Source organism: Scleropages formosus, chromosome 19 (assembly GCF_900964775.1).
Source record: "Scleropages formosus chromosome 19, fSclFor1.1, whole genome shotgun sequence".
Classification (NCBI taxonomy): Eukaryota; Metazoa; Chordata; class Actinopteri; order Osteoglossiformes; family Osteoglossidae; genus Scleropages; species Scleropages formosus.
In genome coordinates, this window is record NC_041824.1 from 17,759,606 (window position 1) to 17,776,247 (window position 16,642).

Below are 16,642 nucleotides of genomic sequence, written 5' to 3' on the forward strand. Positions count from 1 at the left end.
AGAGAGCAACGTTCCTGCTTTGAAGAGCCGCAATTCACATTGTCGTCGCTGCTCGCAACTGCTGGTAGGAGAACGTTAAAGGCGACGCCACCAAAACTGAAAAAGAGCCATGGATTGCTGATCCCAGGACTACCCTTAAAGAAAAGAAACACTCAGTCACTCACTCGGTCTCACTGACTGCTTGTCCGAGGCAGGGCTGTGCCAGCGCAAACCCTATCCCAGGAGCACAGGCACAAGAATAGTCAAGGGTACACCCCACATGGTACGCGAGTCTATCGTAGGAGGAAAAGAAACGTGATTTTTTTTTTCAAAAAAGGGACGATTCTTTGAAAAAAGGCTGTAATGATGACAGGTCACTCATAGCTAAAATGTCATTACTCTAACTAGGCACTCATTAGCTCGCACGTCCAGCTGCCAGTTGTTTTAGGAAGAGATTAAGGATTTCCTAAGAACCGCCACGGTTGCCCGTGGAGCTGAAACGGGGCTATTGTGACCTGCCAGTGGCTCGCATTCTTGACCTCCCTTTCTCTTGACTGCCAGCAGTTGTAACAGCAGAGAGACAATGGGCTTTGTGCAGAGAAGAACCCGTGGGCAGTTAGCGCGCCCTCCCTTCCCCCTGCTTGCAACCCGTTGCCTTTGTCCCAAACAGCCCAACAAGTGGTCTCCGTATCTGGGTGATATGTGGCTGGTCTGGTGCACACCCACACCATGGACACCGCAACCAGCAGCACTTTGACTGGGTGCACCGTGGCACGGACAGCAGTCATGTTTGAGACATTCTGTATTACCCAACTTAACCCCCCATGGCGCTTATTGTCCGGCGCCTTTTGTCCATTCTAGTCCTCAGCACCTATTAATCGGAAGTCTTTCTAGCTGTCCATTCACTTTTAAAATCCTACAGGGTTTATTATGCTGAGGCTCAGGAAGCTCCTAGATAGTTGGGTAACGGCCAGTTGTCCTGCCAGTGTTGTGCAGTACCACCTCCCATAGGGGAACAAAGCAAGCTAAAATAGGAGGTCAAGGGGGTCAGTGCCATTCACCACCACCAGGAATTCTTGACGCAATGCCGCTTGCCCTGAAAAAGCCTCTAATGACCTTACAGATCTCCCGCGACACACCGAAGAAACCACGTCTCCATACCCTTTCGCTTTTTGTGTGTTCCATGGGAACGCTTCGCTGTGCAGAAGTTGAGGGGTCTTCGGGCTTCATAAATAGAATGGCAGGGGCCGAGTTCGGAATGTGGCACCATTCTTATCCAGTGCATTCCAAGCCTTGGTCCAGGCTAACAAGGGGTGATCCAAATGAATGAACTTACAACTGTCTTCATTCCTTGGGAATTGGTTTCACCGAATCAAAGGAATCTGTCCCTCTACCCCCAGACCCCTCTGCCACCCGCAAGGCCATAAAACAAAGGTTATGAAACAAATGAAACAGATACACATGAATATGCAAAACTTATGCAAGAGGAAGGGTTCCTTTTTTGTGTGCCTCGGAAGTCCTGGATTATCAAAACTGCTGCTGTTCTACGCGAGTGTTAACAAACAGATGGTGGGTGGGGGCACTAAACTTTGGTCCATTTGAAATGAATGAATAAAATGAATTGTCACTCAGAGCATAACTTGCCAAATGTTTATTTCTCAGCGATTTTTCGTCCCTAAAAGGACAGAGGTCTATTTCAAAACAGGGAGTTTGGCAAATAAATAAAAATGTATTACAAAAGTATCAGAGACGGCCAATGTGTCTTACAAAGCTGCAATGAGTCCTGTATCTCACAGTAAAAATGGGGGTAAAAAGCCAAAAAAAAAGCAAAACGAGAAACAACGGTGTATAAGGTGAACAGCTTATGAAAGAAAACTTTTTGTCATTTTGAGTCTTTCTTTTAAAAAAGTAGAATCTACACAAAAGTCACTATATCGAAATAAATAAATAAATAACAAAATGTCTCTGGAGAAACCAGAGAAGGGTATCTACAAGGGCTGCAGGGCCTGAGGACCAGGGGAGGGTCCAGTTCAATCCTGAGGTGGGGGCCGCAGGCTGCAATCGGGGAGGCACAGCTTTCGCGGAGGTTGGGGGGTGGCGGTCACAGTTTGCTCTCCTCCTCCTCCAGCGCTCGGTTGAGTCCGGGTATGAACTTGAGCAGGCGTCTGCGGAAGCTCATCTGCTTGGGCTTCCGGGGCAGGGAGCTGTAGCTGCCCTGCTTTTCCCCTGTCGATGATGGCGGTGCCCCCCGCAGGTAGCTGCGAGTGCTGGCACTACGGGTGAGGTGGCTCTTGGTCGGGGCAGAGAAGTCGCTGGCCGAGCTGGAGCACCGCTGCAGGGGTTGCGCGTGGGGCTGCTCCTCGGCGGCCGCTCTGCCCTTGCCGTCGGTCTGCTCCCCAGGGTACAGCAAGGTCTGGTACAGCGGGTCGTCGTCTGTGACGCCGCTCAGGTAGCTGGCGCTACTGCTGGCGCTGCCTGTGCAGCGGATGGCACGGAAGACCGAGGGGCTCGAGCTGCCCATGCTGCCGTAAACCAGGGTCCTGGCTGACTCCAGGGACTCGCACAAGGCTGCGTCGCTCATCACAATGCCTGATGGGAAAAACAGCATCGGGTTTAGTGAGGGGGGAGCAAGGTTAGCACCCGGACCGTGACCGGCGCTCCAACGGACTGCTTATTTGGTCGAGGGTGGAGGCAAGTCAGCACAGGCGCGCGTGCGGGACAACCAAAACTGTCCTCGTCTGAACTCGCACGTAGTGGGATCAGGACGCGAGCACTCACCGTGCACCAAGCGCTGCTCCTGTATCATCAGGGACCTGTACTCGTCCCACTTCTCATGCAGGGTTTGCTGATCGAAGGACACAAAAAGGCCAAGTGAGGAAAAGGATGCCATGCTCCGCCCTCCAGCTTTCTGTTAACAGCTCTTTCGTACAGCATAAACAATGCAAGTGATGCATTAGGTATGTGCCAGCCCAGCAACTAACGGGAAACCCTCAGTAACAACTTATTCAATCTGTCCGACCTGTTATTTCCCAAAGACACAAAGTGAGAAAGATGTGGCTCGCTGCAGCTTTACTGGAAAAAAGTAAAAGTCTTTGCTGATTTAAGCAGAAACAGACAGAAAAATTAGTAAACTATCAGAGTGCAATGTGTGCATGTTAAGTGGACTTTAGCATGAGTATCTGATGAGGCCACATGAAAATGACACAGCTCCATGTCACTAGTCCTGCTCAGTGAAGAGCTACTCTAAGAGGGATCGGTCTCGGGTTGGCACATAATTTGCATCATTCATCCGAAGTTTCACCCTCGAGATTCACTCGGGAAGGTCACTGGCCCCGGCTGCCCCAGGGAGGGGAGCAGCGAGCCGTAGGACAGGAGCACGGCTCACCTTTAAATACTGGAGCCGCGCCTCCAGCTCGGCCTTCCGTATGGCGTTACTGTAGACCGTCTCCAACCTTGGGAAAGCAAGAGGGCTGGTCAGTGACGGCGTGACACATCACGTGCCACCTCCCCCCGCTGCATCGCCGTGCCCTGATCCTGCACGGAGTTCGGCTGGACCAACCATCCAGGATTAGAAGTTTAGGTTTGAATCCAGAGCCTCATCTGCTTTGCTCACCAGCGATTCCTCAGCCGCAACGAAAAAGCCGGGATGCGCAACTGAATATAACAGTAACGGAAGGATGCACCGGGATTCCAGTAATAATGGCTCTTTGTGCACGATCACAACGGACGACGTGTCTGCGTTTACCAACTTGAGTCGGGGCTTTCGCTGTCACGGCCTCACCGCACGTATCACATTTCAAGCGAACGCACTTCGCTCAGGCGGCTGGCGCTGCTCTCCCTTTATGGGGCCGATGCATTTAATGGCTCAGTCTTGCCACTGGCACTCATGCGGTTGGCTGAACCGGTTCTCGCGCCAGCGCTCGTGTTTCGTCTGCCTTTGTTCTTTTATTAACTGAGTCAGAGTGTGGCTCCATTACAGCTTCCATCAAGTCTATTCCACGCTATAATAAACACACGCCTAAGAATTAATTTCAGAGTTTTTGATGCTGATGGCAGTTAAAATTCTGCATTTCTTGGTAAACTTGGCCCACTTTGGCCCGGAAGACACAGTTAACAGTTCCCACCGGTCGAATTCTCCAATGAATATAGCATTGAATACACAGGAAAAAAACACGGGTGCATCTAAAGGCCATCGGAATTTGCACTCCTCCTGGATATGGGCACTTTCTGAAATGAGTACAAACAAAGTCGACTGGAGAACCGCTTAACAGCGCAGGGAGGGATGTTGCGTGAAGGCTAAGCCTCAAAGTCTGAGAAAGAGCACTGATGGGATGTTGATGGGACTCAGAGAGCCGCCAAAGCATTCCCAATGCCTGCCCTCCTTCGATGTACACTGCTCACCTCAAGGAGTTTCCGGAGGATCTGATGAGCTGAACGATCTCCTTGTGCCGAAAGCCTTCCACATTTTCCTCGTTGACCCGCGCAATGGTGTCGCCTGGAACAAATCAAGACATAGACAAGGGAAACACGTAAGAATCTGCAAGGCCATGTCCCACTCTACTGTGCATCTGGTTTGCCATCCAGGTTCGCGCGGTGCGCAGAGCAATCAGCCGTGCATAGTAATATCGAGTTTTACTTCACTTCGGAGAAAGGTGTTCGCTGAGAAAATTAATTAAAGTCATCATTCACATCATCTCAGTCGCTTACACACCCTCTCCGCTCAACTTATACCCACACAATTCCTATGTAATTTTTTACAACACATTTGCCATAGAGGAAAATATATATAGATGCAGATGCTTGGTAAAAATGACACATTCATTGTGTGGGTATGAGTGGATGTCTGTGTGTCTATGTATATATATATATATAGGTGTGTGTGTATATTTATTTTTCTATTAATATACCTACTGCCTTATTCCATTCCACTCTCAGGAGCTGCGTGGTGAGTTTTTTTGGTGGTCTGTTTGCCCACGAGCCCATTCAAGAGATTGGTATCTTCCCTTACACTGCAAGCACTTGAATAAAAGTGCTCTATCCCATTTTTTTGAACTTTGTTCCTTTTCCTTCCAGTTGCCCGCAGAAATGTTTTATGAAGTCATGTTTTTTTTTTTCTTTTGCGGAGGCAGCAGAGTAACAAAAGCACACGAAGAATGTAGGAAGTGAAACTAACGCGGACGCAGGTCAGACGTAGAGTGGGAGGGCTCGATATTTATAATGATAAATTGCTTGTTAGGAACCTACAGACTTAAGAAAGATTTTTGAATGACCCTTGCGTAACCAAAGTGAATTCAACGATGAGTAGAAAAGGGAAAATTCAGTACCACTGCAAAAACATGTCCACTGGGACATTTCAATCGTTTTTCCTTATTACTGTAGAGATGTGAGTAACCGTTATTAGCCCTGAAGACCTGTCAAAGTGATATTTATATACCTTACTGTATATAAATTAGAAAGGAGGGCAGTAAATCTAACAAGTATAGAATATTTACAGAGAAGTGGAGGGTGTGCCTTGTTTCACTAATCACCTAAGTGGAAAGTGTGAAAATGAGATAGAGGTCGTCCTCAACTTACAGCATGTGCGACTTACAACAGTCATTCCGTTAATCTTATTATATTATTTTCAAGTCCTGGCATTTTGATCGCAACGTGTGACCACCCTCTCCATCCACTATACGGTGACATCTGATCTTGTCTGGAAGTCGCTTTAGAGAAAAGCGACAGATAAATAACCAAGTTTAAATGTCTAAGAAGCCGAATAAAGGGATGAAAAGGCGAATTCTGGAGCAGACACCCCTGAGCCAGATGAAGTCTGAAAATCTTAACTTTTGCAAGGTAAATATGGGTAAACTGGGGTTTGCACTAGATTGACATATAAACGGAGCAGCTGATACACTAAAGCGAAAATGAGTTTGTCAGACAGACCTACGGCGAAGCTGTTCATTCAGACAGAATTAAGCAGCATCGTTCATACTCGGGGACATAATTGGGAGATGAAACCCTTTTAATCGCAGATTAAGACCATAATTAGGGTGCCGGTTACAGGGGCCGGATTTGACTAAGATGAGCGTTCGCAAGAGTTCGGCGCCATTTAGGTCTCTCCGAGTTCTCTTTTATGAAGGGATTGTTTTGTCTCAAACAGCAGAGGCAAGCAGCAGCTTAAAAAGCACCATTATCTTCGTAAAAACACGGTGTGCCGCGAACAAAGCGAGCTGAGCGACGAGGCCACTTTGAACGGCGCTTCCAGTTCTGCTGGAGTTTCGGTGAAATCTCCCTCCGGCTTTGTTGACTGTTTTGCCAGCGGTCGGCAGAAACCAATTGTTATTGAAACGCAGACAAGACTATCCTCTGACAAACAAGGGCTCCTGCCAGCTATTTCGCATGGACAGACATTCTGCGATATATGATATCGGTCTATCTGATTTACGGCACGTCACCTCATCTGTGAAATGCTGACTCCCGGGGCCCTTCTGAAGTACTTGAAACTCAACAAGGCGGGATTGTTCCTGTTCAGGATCAGTGTCAGCGGAGGGAAAGTGAACTGGTCTAGGGGTGTACAAGGTAGCGAGGCGTCCGCTTACCCACTCTGAGGCCGGCTTGCTGGGCAGGGCTGTTGTCGTGGACCTTGCAAACGAACGTGCACATCTCCACCGAGTTCTCGTTCTGGTGATGCAAGCCATACGTCTGAAAGGGAAGCCGCACGGTTAGCGTAGCCCTCGAAGGTGACGGGATCCAATCCTCCTTCATTTTTGTGCCCCCCTTCACACACGTACACACGGACCCCCCCCGCAGAGTCGAACAGCAACACCCGAGATGAGATACAACGAATGTTTTGGGCCGCAGTGAGCAACGCCCAAGATCAACACGCAGGGACTGTTGATTTAGAGCAAACTGCTTGTTTGGCTGAGGAACGGCTGGACAGAGGGCCAACACCCAGTAGAAGGGAAAACAAGGCCTCCCATAGCCAGGCCCTTCATACACAGAGGTCACCTGGGGTCGTCTGCAAACGGAGAGGAAGATGCTATGACGGGATCGTGGAAAAAAAAATGCTATGGGAGAGAAAAACTGCAAGGAAGTGCGGCAATCTCAGGGAATTCCACGAAGCAAACTGGAAATGAGGCGGAAGTGAGATTGTGTCCATCTGGAAAAATCACATGAATCAGCCTGATGGGAGAAGAGTGTAGTCTGAGCTAACAGTGCAATGGCCCCATGCAACTTGCCTCATCACGGCCCCATCCTAGAAATCCACACTGGCTCAGAGTACACATGGGCAACATCGGTTCACGTAGTCGAGTCAAAACGACACGAGGTTAAGCTCGAGTGCTGGAACCCCTCCTCAACGTAGTAATTCTCAATAAAAAAGGTTACTGAATCAATGAAGCGACGAACACGCAATAGACTGACACGTTTCGGATGGATGCAAAATGTCACCTGGACGCACTCCAAGCGTCACCTGAGAACGCGTGGTCGAGGAGCACTCTGTTCAAACAAATGTGTCGAAGGGGGCGGGGACAGCGGAGAAGGCGGGGCCGCTCAGTTTCACCGAGGTGCGCGATGGCCCGAAGGTGCCCTGCAGCCCTACAGCCCTGCAGTGAGCGCAAAATGCTGACAGACCCGCTTAAGTCACCCAGTGCGTAGGCTGTCCGTCCGGGATGTATCTTGGGTGCAGTAAAGCTTGAGTGTGTAAAGGGAAAGCAATAAAGCGAAAGGCAAAAGCAGATTGGCTGAGCTGCAGAAGACAGTTTCGCTCACTTTCTGCAGTCCTGCTGCAGCTCAGAGATTGCGGAGATTAGCGCAGCGTTCAGGTTTTGCCCTAATCTCGTACGCAAATCGGGCATTCAAAACCCAGGACAGAGATCAATGGGCTAATTAAAGCTCGCAGACACATTTGTATATCTCAAAAATGTCTACTAACATATTTCATTAATATCAGACTCGAAGAGCCCGGGTTTCGGCAAGCCAAAATTTTGTTTTATATTTCTAGTCATATGTACAGCTTTAAATAATACCTTTACTTCATTTTACTTTGCACACATTTTCAATCGCCATGTGACAAGGATTTTATAATCACAGGGAATTTACCAGAATGAAACCATCACAGGAACCACACCGTTAATAGAGTCAGAAGGTGACCGTCGGTGCCTTTCAGTGCTTACTGTTTGCACACACCAGCAGTGTGTAAATGTGCTATATTTGCATTACACTTACATTTACGAATCTGGAGAAAAGAATTTTCTCCAAAGTGATGTACAGTTCCAGGTATGCCGATAATACATTTATTCCAATAAGACGGCAGCCCCGGCGCTGCATGATGTTCACCTTAAAGGAGTTAACCGGCCCCGATGTTTTCCCTAGGAGCGACTTTCTCTATAGGTATCATCTTCGGCCGTCTTAGGCTGACTGCTGGGTTTCCCCTGGCCAGGTAAATTGTGTCACTTGTCTTCCTCGTCGGTGGCACGCGTTCACCGTTTCCTCCCGAGGTCGGCCTTTCCACCCAGGCGAGAACTTGCCGAACGAGAGCAGAGGTGTCGAAGGCACGGAACGTGGGGGACTGGTGCTTTTTGCGGGGCCGACAAGCGTCGGGAAACTACGGCATCTTTAACAGGGGCGGCCGCCGACCGCACAAACAATAAGACAAAATAGCGGAAACCAACCGTGACCTCTCCGATTACAAGCGAATTCTATGACTTAACAGCATCCTTTTTTTCTTTAAAGAAAAAAAAAAAAAAAACAACCTTAATTTATCCTGATTTGCTACTTCTATTTTTGTATCTTTTAGAGGTTTACCTTTGCAATACCCAGTTTTTAATAGGCTACATGCGAACAAATTCATAAAAACATAACCGAGGATGTAGGTGTTTCAACTTATTCTTGTGAATAGCTCTCAGGTATGAATATGTGACAGGTAGAAATTAAGGACCGAAATACATATTTCATGCAGCCTGTCCCGGCAGGAGTTCGCCTGAGACATGGACAGATACTCTTACGGTGGGGAAAGTCCCGAAACAGAAGAGAGACGCAAACATTTAGAGGAACATTTACATTGTAGAGGGCAGCGGCCAAGTGCACCGTGTTGCCAATACCACGGGAAAGGCAGAAGGACGGAAAAGGCGGGATCCCGAAGCCATAAATCCCCCCCACCAACGTTGTGCCGGACGGGCTGGCAGCACAGAACAGGAAGAGTCCCCATTAAACAATACCGAGAGACACTTTGTTCCCAAATATAACCAGCTACCTGAGCAACAGGACTGGTTGTGTGAGCTCACGGGTTGATAAGGCTGCCCGCTCTGACTGCTGCTCTACATGTGAGAGACGGAGATTTGAGAAGGAGGGCCTTGTCACGAAGCCGAAGAGGATGCAAGCCCGGGGTCTGCTCTACGCATAAGACCAGGTGCGGTCAACGAGGCCAAAATTCGACATCGTCCCGAAGGAAAACGTCGTGGCGCCTACAGCTCGACACGACTCCCGGACTTTATGGACGTAGCGTCTGAATCTTCCGCGGTTCCGCGCGTTCGCCGATATTTCCACTCTTAGATGAATCAGTAGCAATAGAGGAGGCGGCCCATTAAGAAAACACCCATTTTATTGGATTGGCACGGTCGCTGCCCAGTTCCAGTGCCTGAGATTATGACTTTGTTCTTTTCCAACTGCTCTCAACGGAGGGAAGTCCAACCTTTGCACCTAATCCCTTTAATTTGAGCACAAATACCAGTCCGGGGCACCTGGGAAATCCTGTTATCGCACGCGCACAAACAGCGCTACTCGGTCAACACGGTAATCCTCTTACCTGAATCTCGAATCCGAACGTCTCCTCCTCGGCTTTCTCCAAGATAATGACTTTCCTAAAACGAAAACGGATAGAAATGAGGATAAGATCATATTCGCTTCCCAATTAAGTGAATTCTCATAGGATGGTAAACCCTCAACTGACACCGTTTACCACTGTGAACCTTGTTATGACACAATCTGCTGTGGTGCTGGGAATAGCGGCTGTTGAGCCTGTTTCTCAGACATGGGTGTTTTGACACGACACACTGAACACACGCTTGCGTGCCGTGGAACCCCCCCCCCACGGCTGGGTCAAGCGCCCCACAATGCACTGGTTCTCTTTTCCGATCAACAGCGATGCTGTCTTAGCCTTAGTAGAGCCAAAGCCTCTTACACGGTGGTACCACGGTGTTCCCTTTTGCTGGGAGACGGTTAAGAGTCGCTACAGTTTCAGTTCCAATGGAAGAACAAAGGAATCAGAATTGCCATTTTTAACATTTTGCAATTTCAGAGACTTTGCCGTCATCGATGGTGTGACTGTCTACTGCATATTTATAGAAACCGTCTTGCTTTAAACAACAAGCAGCAGCGCTGAAAACAATGGGTATATTGAGCACCAAAAAAGAGGAACTGTACAACAAACAAGCACGAGGTTGTTACTGCGGCACACGCAGGTCACATACCAAGAGACAAGCAGGAAAACAGCAAAACAACACACAGCCTCTCGAACGCGTGGCGCTCGGGGTGCGGAATGTGACACGAACCCAGTGCGGCATTAAGAAAACACATTTCACAGGTATTGTTAGCGAATCAAACACGGGAGTGTCCGCCAGCATGCTATTGATGGGCCTTTTTCAAGCAGGTCTTTCCGTGGAACGCGACACCGCTCGGTCTTGTGATGCCAAGAGGCGGAGCCTCGAGCATGACCTCATCAATTGTCTGACGGCATTCTTTTCGCAGAAGTTCACGAGGAGTAATAATGCTGTTTCCAACATGACGCCGATGAGACCCGCCAAAAAGTCCCCCATCCTTTGTGCTCTTATAAATGACCGAGAAAGTCACAAGATGACAGGAGCATCTAATTGCCGAAACGCTCCGGCTTGTCCAGGATCTCCGGCTCCACTCGTAATATCTTTCACGTTCTGGGAACCGTAATAAGCATTTATTGGATTTTGTACAGTGAAAGCACACAGGATGAAGGTAGAATACTGGTATTTCAAAAGGCAAGACAGAGGGAAATAATTTGGATTCTTTTAGATTTGTTGCAGGTCGGTTACATGTGAATTTGGCTGCGTTTTTTTTCTAGTGGAGAAAGGGGAAGTGAAGGAGGCGGAGGCGGAAGGAGGCATCCTTACCTCTTCTGCTCTGGAGATTGAGTGAGAGGCCTCCCCTTCTGCGGCAATCCCTACACGAGGACAAAGACGACAGGTGTCACCGATGCTGACAGTGGAAGGTGTGACAAGGTAGATGTGTCCTCATTTCAGCTCAGGTCCATGTGACATCTTTGATGTCCCTTCTACCCCCAGCTGCTGTCTGTCTCATGCTTCTCAGCCCGTCACGGTCTACAGCGATCACGATTAACTGCCGGCCGAAGTGCCCGTTTAACATGTTAACTTTAACGTATGAGAGGAAGGCAGAGTTGTGAGGAGGGAGGCGCTGTCTATACGGCCTCTCCAGATTAAGTATCCATGTTTGTTTTACCTAAATCTTACTCACAAGTCGACCCTGAATAACACCGAACTGTACCATGAAATATAGTCCATTTCTGTGTCTCCTGCTGCACTTCACACAAGAAACATTTTTTAAATTGCCCCAGGCATGTACTGTAGAAGTGCATGTACTTTATATTCAGTACATAATAATGAACAGTTTGTTTCAACAATGGGTGCATTGAAGGGGGAAAAAAAGTGTACGGAAAGCAGCGCGAGACCCTCCCAATCTCTGCTTAACGCAAACATCTTTCAGATTATACAAGGTTTCCCTTTTAAAGCCCACCAATTCACTCCTGTTCCACCTCAATGACTCCAAGTGTTGTTCTTCTGAAAGTGCACTTTGTGTCACGGCCAGGGATAATAAAATGTTGCCTTTCTTCACTTTCTTACGCTTACGAAATTGTCCGCAACGTTTTCAATGACTTCATTTATTCCCAAATACCTCGGGAGTCCCATGGGGGCGGGCAGAGCGAAGACCGAACCCCCCCACAATGGTCTTTTATGGTCACACAGCCAAAGTGAGCCATCAGGCACAGAGTGCAGGGCCCAGAGGATGCCTCTCTCTGACCACTCTGTGGCATCACACCTGTCTCTACCGACAGTGCAGACCTCTTGCCCACACGAAGCCCGTGTTGTAACAAGTATCCGTCTGATTCCCTAACTACTGTCTGAATTGCTCGCTCCTTTTCCTACTCAGGTTTTGCAGCATTTCAGGTTTTACGGTCATTTAGCCCTCGGACACAAATACCAACATTTCACTTGGGACCTGTTGCTGTCAGCCACCTACTGCGCCATCCCCATCAGAAGGGCTGTTCCCCATCAAATTCTGGGGAAATTTTGTTTAAATCAAACTTGGCAAATGTTATACCAAAGTGTGAAAGTCAGCGACTGCAGTCCACGCGTCAGACGCTATGGAAATAAAACCACAGTACAACTGAAAGGCCGCAGATTTAACGAGCCCGCAGTCGCACGGATGAATTCAAGTGACGTCACCTTGAGGAGTACAGTTAAAGAGCGCCCATAAATGCTTGCATTACAGCAGTTAACTCACTAAGGCACAGTAGGCCCATTGTGTAAAACAACCTCCAAAGCACAAGGAGGTCTTTGGACAGTCCAGCTTACAGTTCATTGAGAGGAACATGGATGGAGAGCATGGGCAGGGCCCATCTGAGCATGAGCGGGCAGCAGGAGATGGACACACGCGTTAATAGGCGCCATGCAAAGAGCTTTGACTGCACACATCAAGTAAGATGCAAAACCACAGGTTTACTCCCTTTTACACAGCAGGCCTCACACCTAATGCTAAATGGAGGTCACAGTCACTAGACATCACACCAGGTCATCTCTATCTGCAACACAATGCAAAATGCTGATGAGCTGTTAGACACCTACTACCCCATAACAAAAGCTTCTGTCTAACTGCTGGGTTCCATGCATCCGAATCACCTGTGAACATGTAAATTGGTGCGATTACATGCAAATTACACGTGACTCCTTCCATATTCAAATCATTGCAACTCATATTCATTTCCCTGCCGTAGAGAAAGATGAGGAACAGCACGTGAAAAGAAGAGAATCTGTCTACACCATCTTGCTTGGTCCAAAACATTATTAACCTTTATTTAGTTGACTCCTTTGTCCAATGCCACTTAAAATATTCAACGATTTTCCCATTTATAGAGCAGGGTATCCGTACTGTATCAACTCATAGTTAAGTGTCACGACCAAGGGTACTTACAGCAGCAGTGGGATTTGAACCAGCAAGCTTCGGATTGCAAGACAACATCCCAGAACACCACTGGCCAAAATGTGTGGGATTTGAAAACGATGAAAATGAATCAAAACATAAGACTTCTGTCCAAAGGCACCAACAGAAGTCTTTAGATAAAATCCTGAGCACTGCTTCCTAACACTTAAAAAAAACACTACTCTGATCTAGAAGTTTTCAAACTATCTATCCATCCCTCCTCCCTTGCTTCCCCAAAAACTCAAGGCTGGGTTTGACTCATGAAGCACTGCTACTCCGTCTACGCTTCCTACCGGACTCGGGACTGGTCACAATTATTTAACGGTTCAAACACTCCGGCTTGTCCAGGATCACCGGCTCCACTCGTAATGCGCTCCAGACGCTCTTCTTCCCGAACATGTGCGCTCAATGTGTGCGACGAGTCGAGTGTGTGGGTCACCAAGAAAGACACGGCAAACACACGAGCGCTGACTGACACACACGCAACTCACCGCGACCTCCCGGCGTTTTCAGAGAGAACAGAAACCGCGATGCTAGAATGTATTAAATGCGTGTTTCACGAGCCGGTTTCCCGCTCTTTCTTTGTTGTCAGGGATTTAATTAAGCTACAAGAAGATCGCGCGCGGTTCAAAGAGAAATCTAATTAATGTCACCAGAAGCCGCACCGGCCCGGGAAGCCAGAGCCGCACGACACGTGTCTGCGAGCGAAGCGGCGGGTTTATGAGACGAGCCGCAGTTTGGGGTCGATACAACAAACGAGGCACTTGACAAGTCGCTTGTCTTGTTACGCGACGTGACGTGTCGCCCGGGCGTTTAGCGCAACAGGCGGCTGTCAACAGCGCGTCGCGCACCACTAACAGTCAGTCAGAAGAGAAGCAGAAGGCGTTTCAAAACAGCCGCTCCGAGACGCTACGTTAACTTACTCAGGGAGGTCAAGTAGCAAAAGAAGGGAATAAAAGTCTAGAGCAGCGCACTGCGCAGTTCAGGCATCGCGCCCACTGACTGTACCGAAGACCCCGGGCGGGCGGGCCGAGACGACGAGGGCGAGGAGGAGAGAGATGCTCCTCTCCGCGCTCGCTCGGTCACTCACTCACTCACTCAGTCACTGACTCACTGTCACCGCGGCGCCGCGAACAAGTTGGACGGAGGCACCTTTCTGTGGTTCCGCGGCAGGGTTCCTCCGGAGTACGCCAGGCTCCGGTACGTGTAGAGCTCGCAGCCGGCTGCGGCCGGGGCGTCCGCGACCGCGCTGTCCGACTTGGACGAGGGGAAGTAGATATCGCCGCTGTCCGAGCACGAGGTGCCGCACGCGGACTCCGGGGGGCTCCCCTTCTTCGCTCTCCGGAACGTCATGTTTTTCATGCCCGGCGGCGGCGGGTAGAGAGAGAGAGAGGGCTCGCGCGGCACGGGGCAGATCTCTGCACTGCGCACTCTGCTGTACCCGCTGTACTGTGACTTTACTCCACTGAACGCCGCTCCCCCACACACATAAAAATAAAGTGGTGTCGCGGGCGGGGCTCTGAGTCTGACTGATGTCCGCGCCCCGAGGTGATGCCCGCGGAGTCCCAGCGCCCCTCCCCGCTCTGCCGCCGCCGCCGCCGCCACCCACTCTACGTGATCATCATCATCATGTTGTTGTTCTTGTTGTTTTTCTTGTTTTTGTTGTTTCTACACAATAACTTCGCGACTGCGAACTGCCTCACCTCGGCGACGTCATTATTAACTCGAAACTTTACCATGTTTAGTGCCGCCGCTTGTGCAACTCAGCCCAACTCACAGTTTAACTGTCAAGTAAGTCTACTTATGTCTTACCTAATCACGTGCTTACGTTTACATTCGTTACATATAAGTTGTGATGTGGAATATTGTAAGTTTTTTTGTTCTTATGGTTTTGAATAAAGCATAATTAAAAAAAAAAATAATAAGAGAGGGAAAGTGCGCTACAACAACACACGAAGAGATGTCGATGCAGACACGTGGTGCTCAAAGGATAGTGAACTAGTCGGATTACCACGGTTCACCAAGCGTACATTACTTTTTATTCACTTATCTGACACTTTTCGCTAAAGCGACTTCGATCGATGTCAACTTCCGTACAGTGATTTATCCATCCATACAGCTGGCTATTTTTTTCTTATTTCAATTCCGGATAAGTATCTTTCTTCAGTTCAGGGTATTACAGCAGGAGGTGGGATTCAAATTTATTACCGATTAACCCCCGAGGCAGCAGCTCTGACCACTGCGCTCCTTCCTTGTTGCCCGATTAGACGACTACCTCTACATAGAATTGGTAGAAAGCACACATTTTAAACAAATAATGTAGTGCAAGTTTATAGAGAAGATAGACCCGGAGAGAAGTGACATCGAAAGAGGTATGTTTTGAGAGCATTCTTTAACGCCGAGAGGGATTTAGCAGTTTTGAGGGACATGCTCCATCACAATGGAGCCAGAACTAGTAGTGATTTATTTGGAATTCCATTGGCAACATTTTTGTCCCCGCATTACCACAGTTAAAAAGATTATTATGCTGAAATGTATCGGTTTTCAGAAATTCAATTTTGGTGCCTCGTGGGTTTGGTTAATAAGGCACGAGGACAACATACACACACACACACACACACACACACACATTTTCTGAACCGCTTGTCCCATACGGGGTCGCGGGGAACCGGAGCCTACCCGGCAACACAGGGCGTAAGGCCGGAGGGGGAGGGGAACACACCCAGGACGGGACGCCGGTCCGCCACAAGGCACCCCAAGCGGGACCCGAACCCCAGACCCACCGGAGAGCAGGACTGCGGCCCAACCCACTGCGCCACCGCGCCACCGCGCCCCCCCACGAGGACAACATTTGGATTAAATATTAAAGGGTTTCTAATTAAAATCTGCTTTTCCTACTAGCAGTCATTATTATTGAAGTATGCATTCGCATCAAATGACTTTATATAATATTTAGAGAAGTTCTTTTTTCCTTTCTAGATGAACGTAGCTCGACGAAAGTTTTATGTGGCACTTCTGTCGAAACAAAGCGCGGCGCGGAGACCGTCTGTCGCGCTTGTGCGGGAAGAGTCGCTCCAGCGCTGTCAGTGTGTGCGACGTGCGCCATCTAGCGGGGAAATTGGTTTACAGCAAGACTCAGAGTCGTGATGCAGGGGCGTTCGCTGATTCACCAAGGTGATTCGACGTGTTCCATCATCCACGTCACTCTTATTTACCCATTTATATAACAGTGCATTTTACTGCATCAATTCAAGGTAAGTACCGTTATCAAGCGTACCACAGGAAGAGCGGGATGTGAACCAGACACCTTCTGAGTATAAGACTGCCTCCCCTCGTGTTTGAGAGCAACCAGCAGCACCTTGCACATTTTAACCTCTTCCAAGAATCTTCAGTCTGAGGTCTAAGTGGGTTTGGTTCCCCTTGAGCTCTTAATCAC

General features: G+C 48.8%; 1 protein-coding gene across 1 annotated transcript; it reads right to left on the reverse strand.

Moving 5' to 3' along the window:
- Positions 1–1,706: 1,706 nt before the first annotated feature.
- Positions 1,707–14,697, reverse strand: tamalin (trafficking regulator and scaffold protein tamalin). The gene is made up of 8 exons (XM_029246445.1): positions 14,359–14,697; positions 11,103–11,152; positions 9,767–9,821; positions 6,561–6,663; positions 4,381–4,474; positions 3,365–3,431; positions 2,758–2,824; positions 1,707–2,568 (listed from the first exon to the last, which is right to left on the reverse strand). The coding sequence occupies exons 1-8, from the start codon at positions 14,566–14,568 to the stop codon at positions 2,081–2,083; spliced, it is 1,134 nt and encodes a 377-aa protein (XP_029102278.1). The 5' UTR covers positions 14,569–14,697; the 3' UTR covers positions 1,707–2,080.
- Between the last annotated feature and the right edge of the window lie 1,945 nt (positions 14,698–16,642).

Excerpts from the sequence above, each read along its gene's own strand:
- tamalin (XM_029246445.1), bottom strand. The coding sequence starts at position 14,568 with ATGAAAAACATGACGTTCCGGAGAGCGAAGAAGGGGAGCCCCCCGGAG. Across the intron at positions 11,153-14,358 it reads TGCCGCGGAACCACAGAAAG|GGATTGCCGCAGAAGGGGAG; the intron begins GTGCCTCCGTCC and ends GTCCTCGTGTAG. Across the intron at positions 3,432-4,380 it reads TCCTCCGGAAACTCCTTGAG|GTTGGAGACGGTCTACAGTA; the intron begins GTGAGCAGTGTA and ends TGCTTTCCCAAG.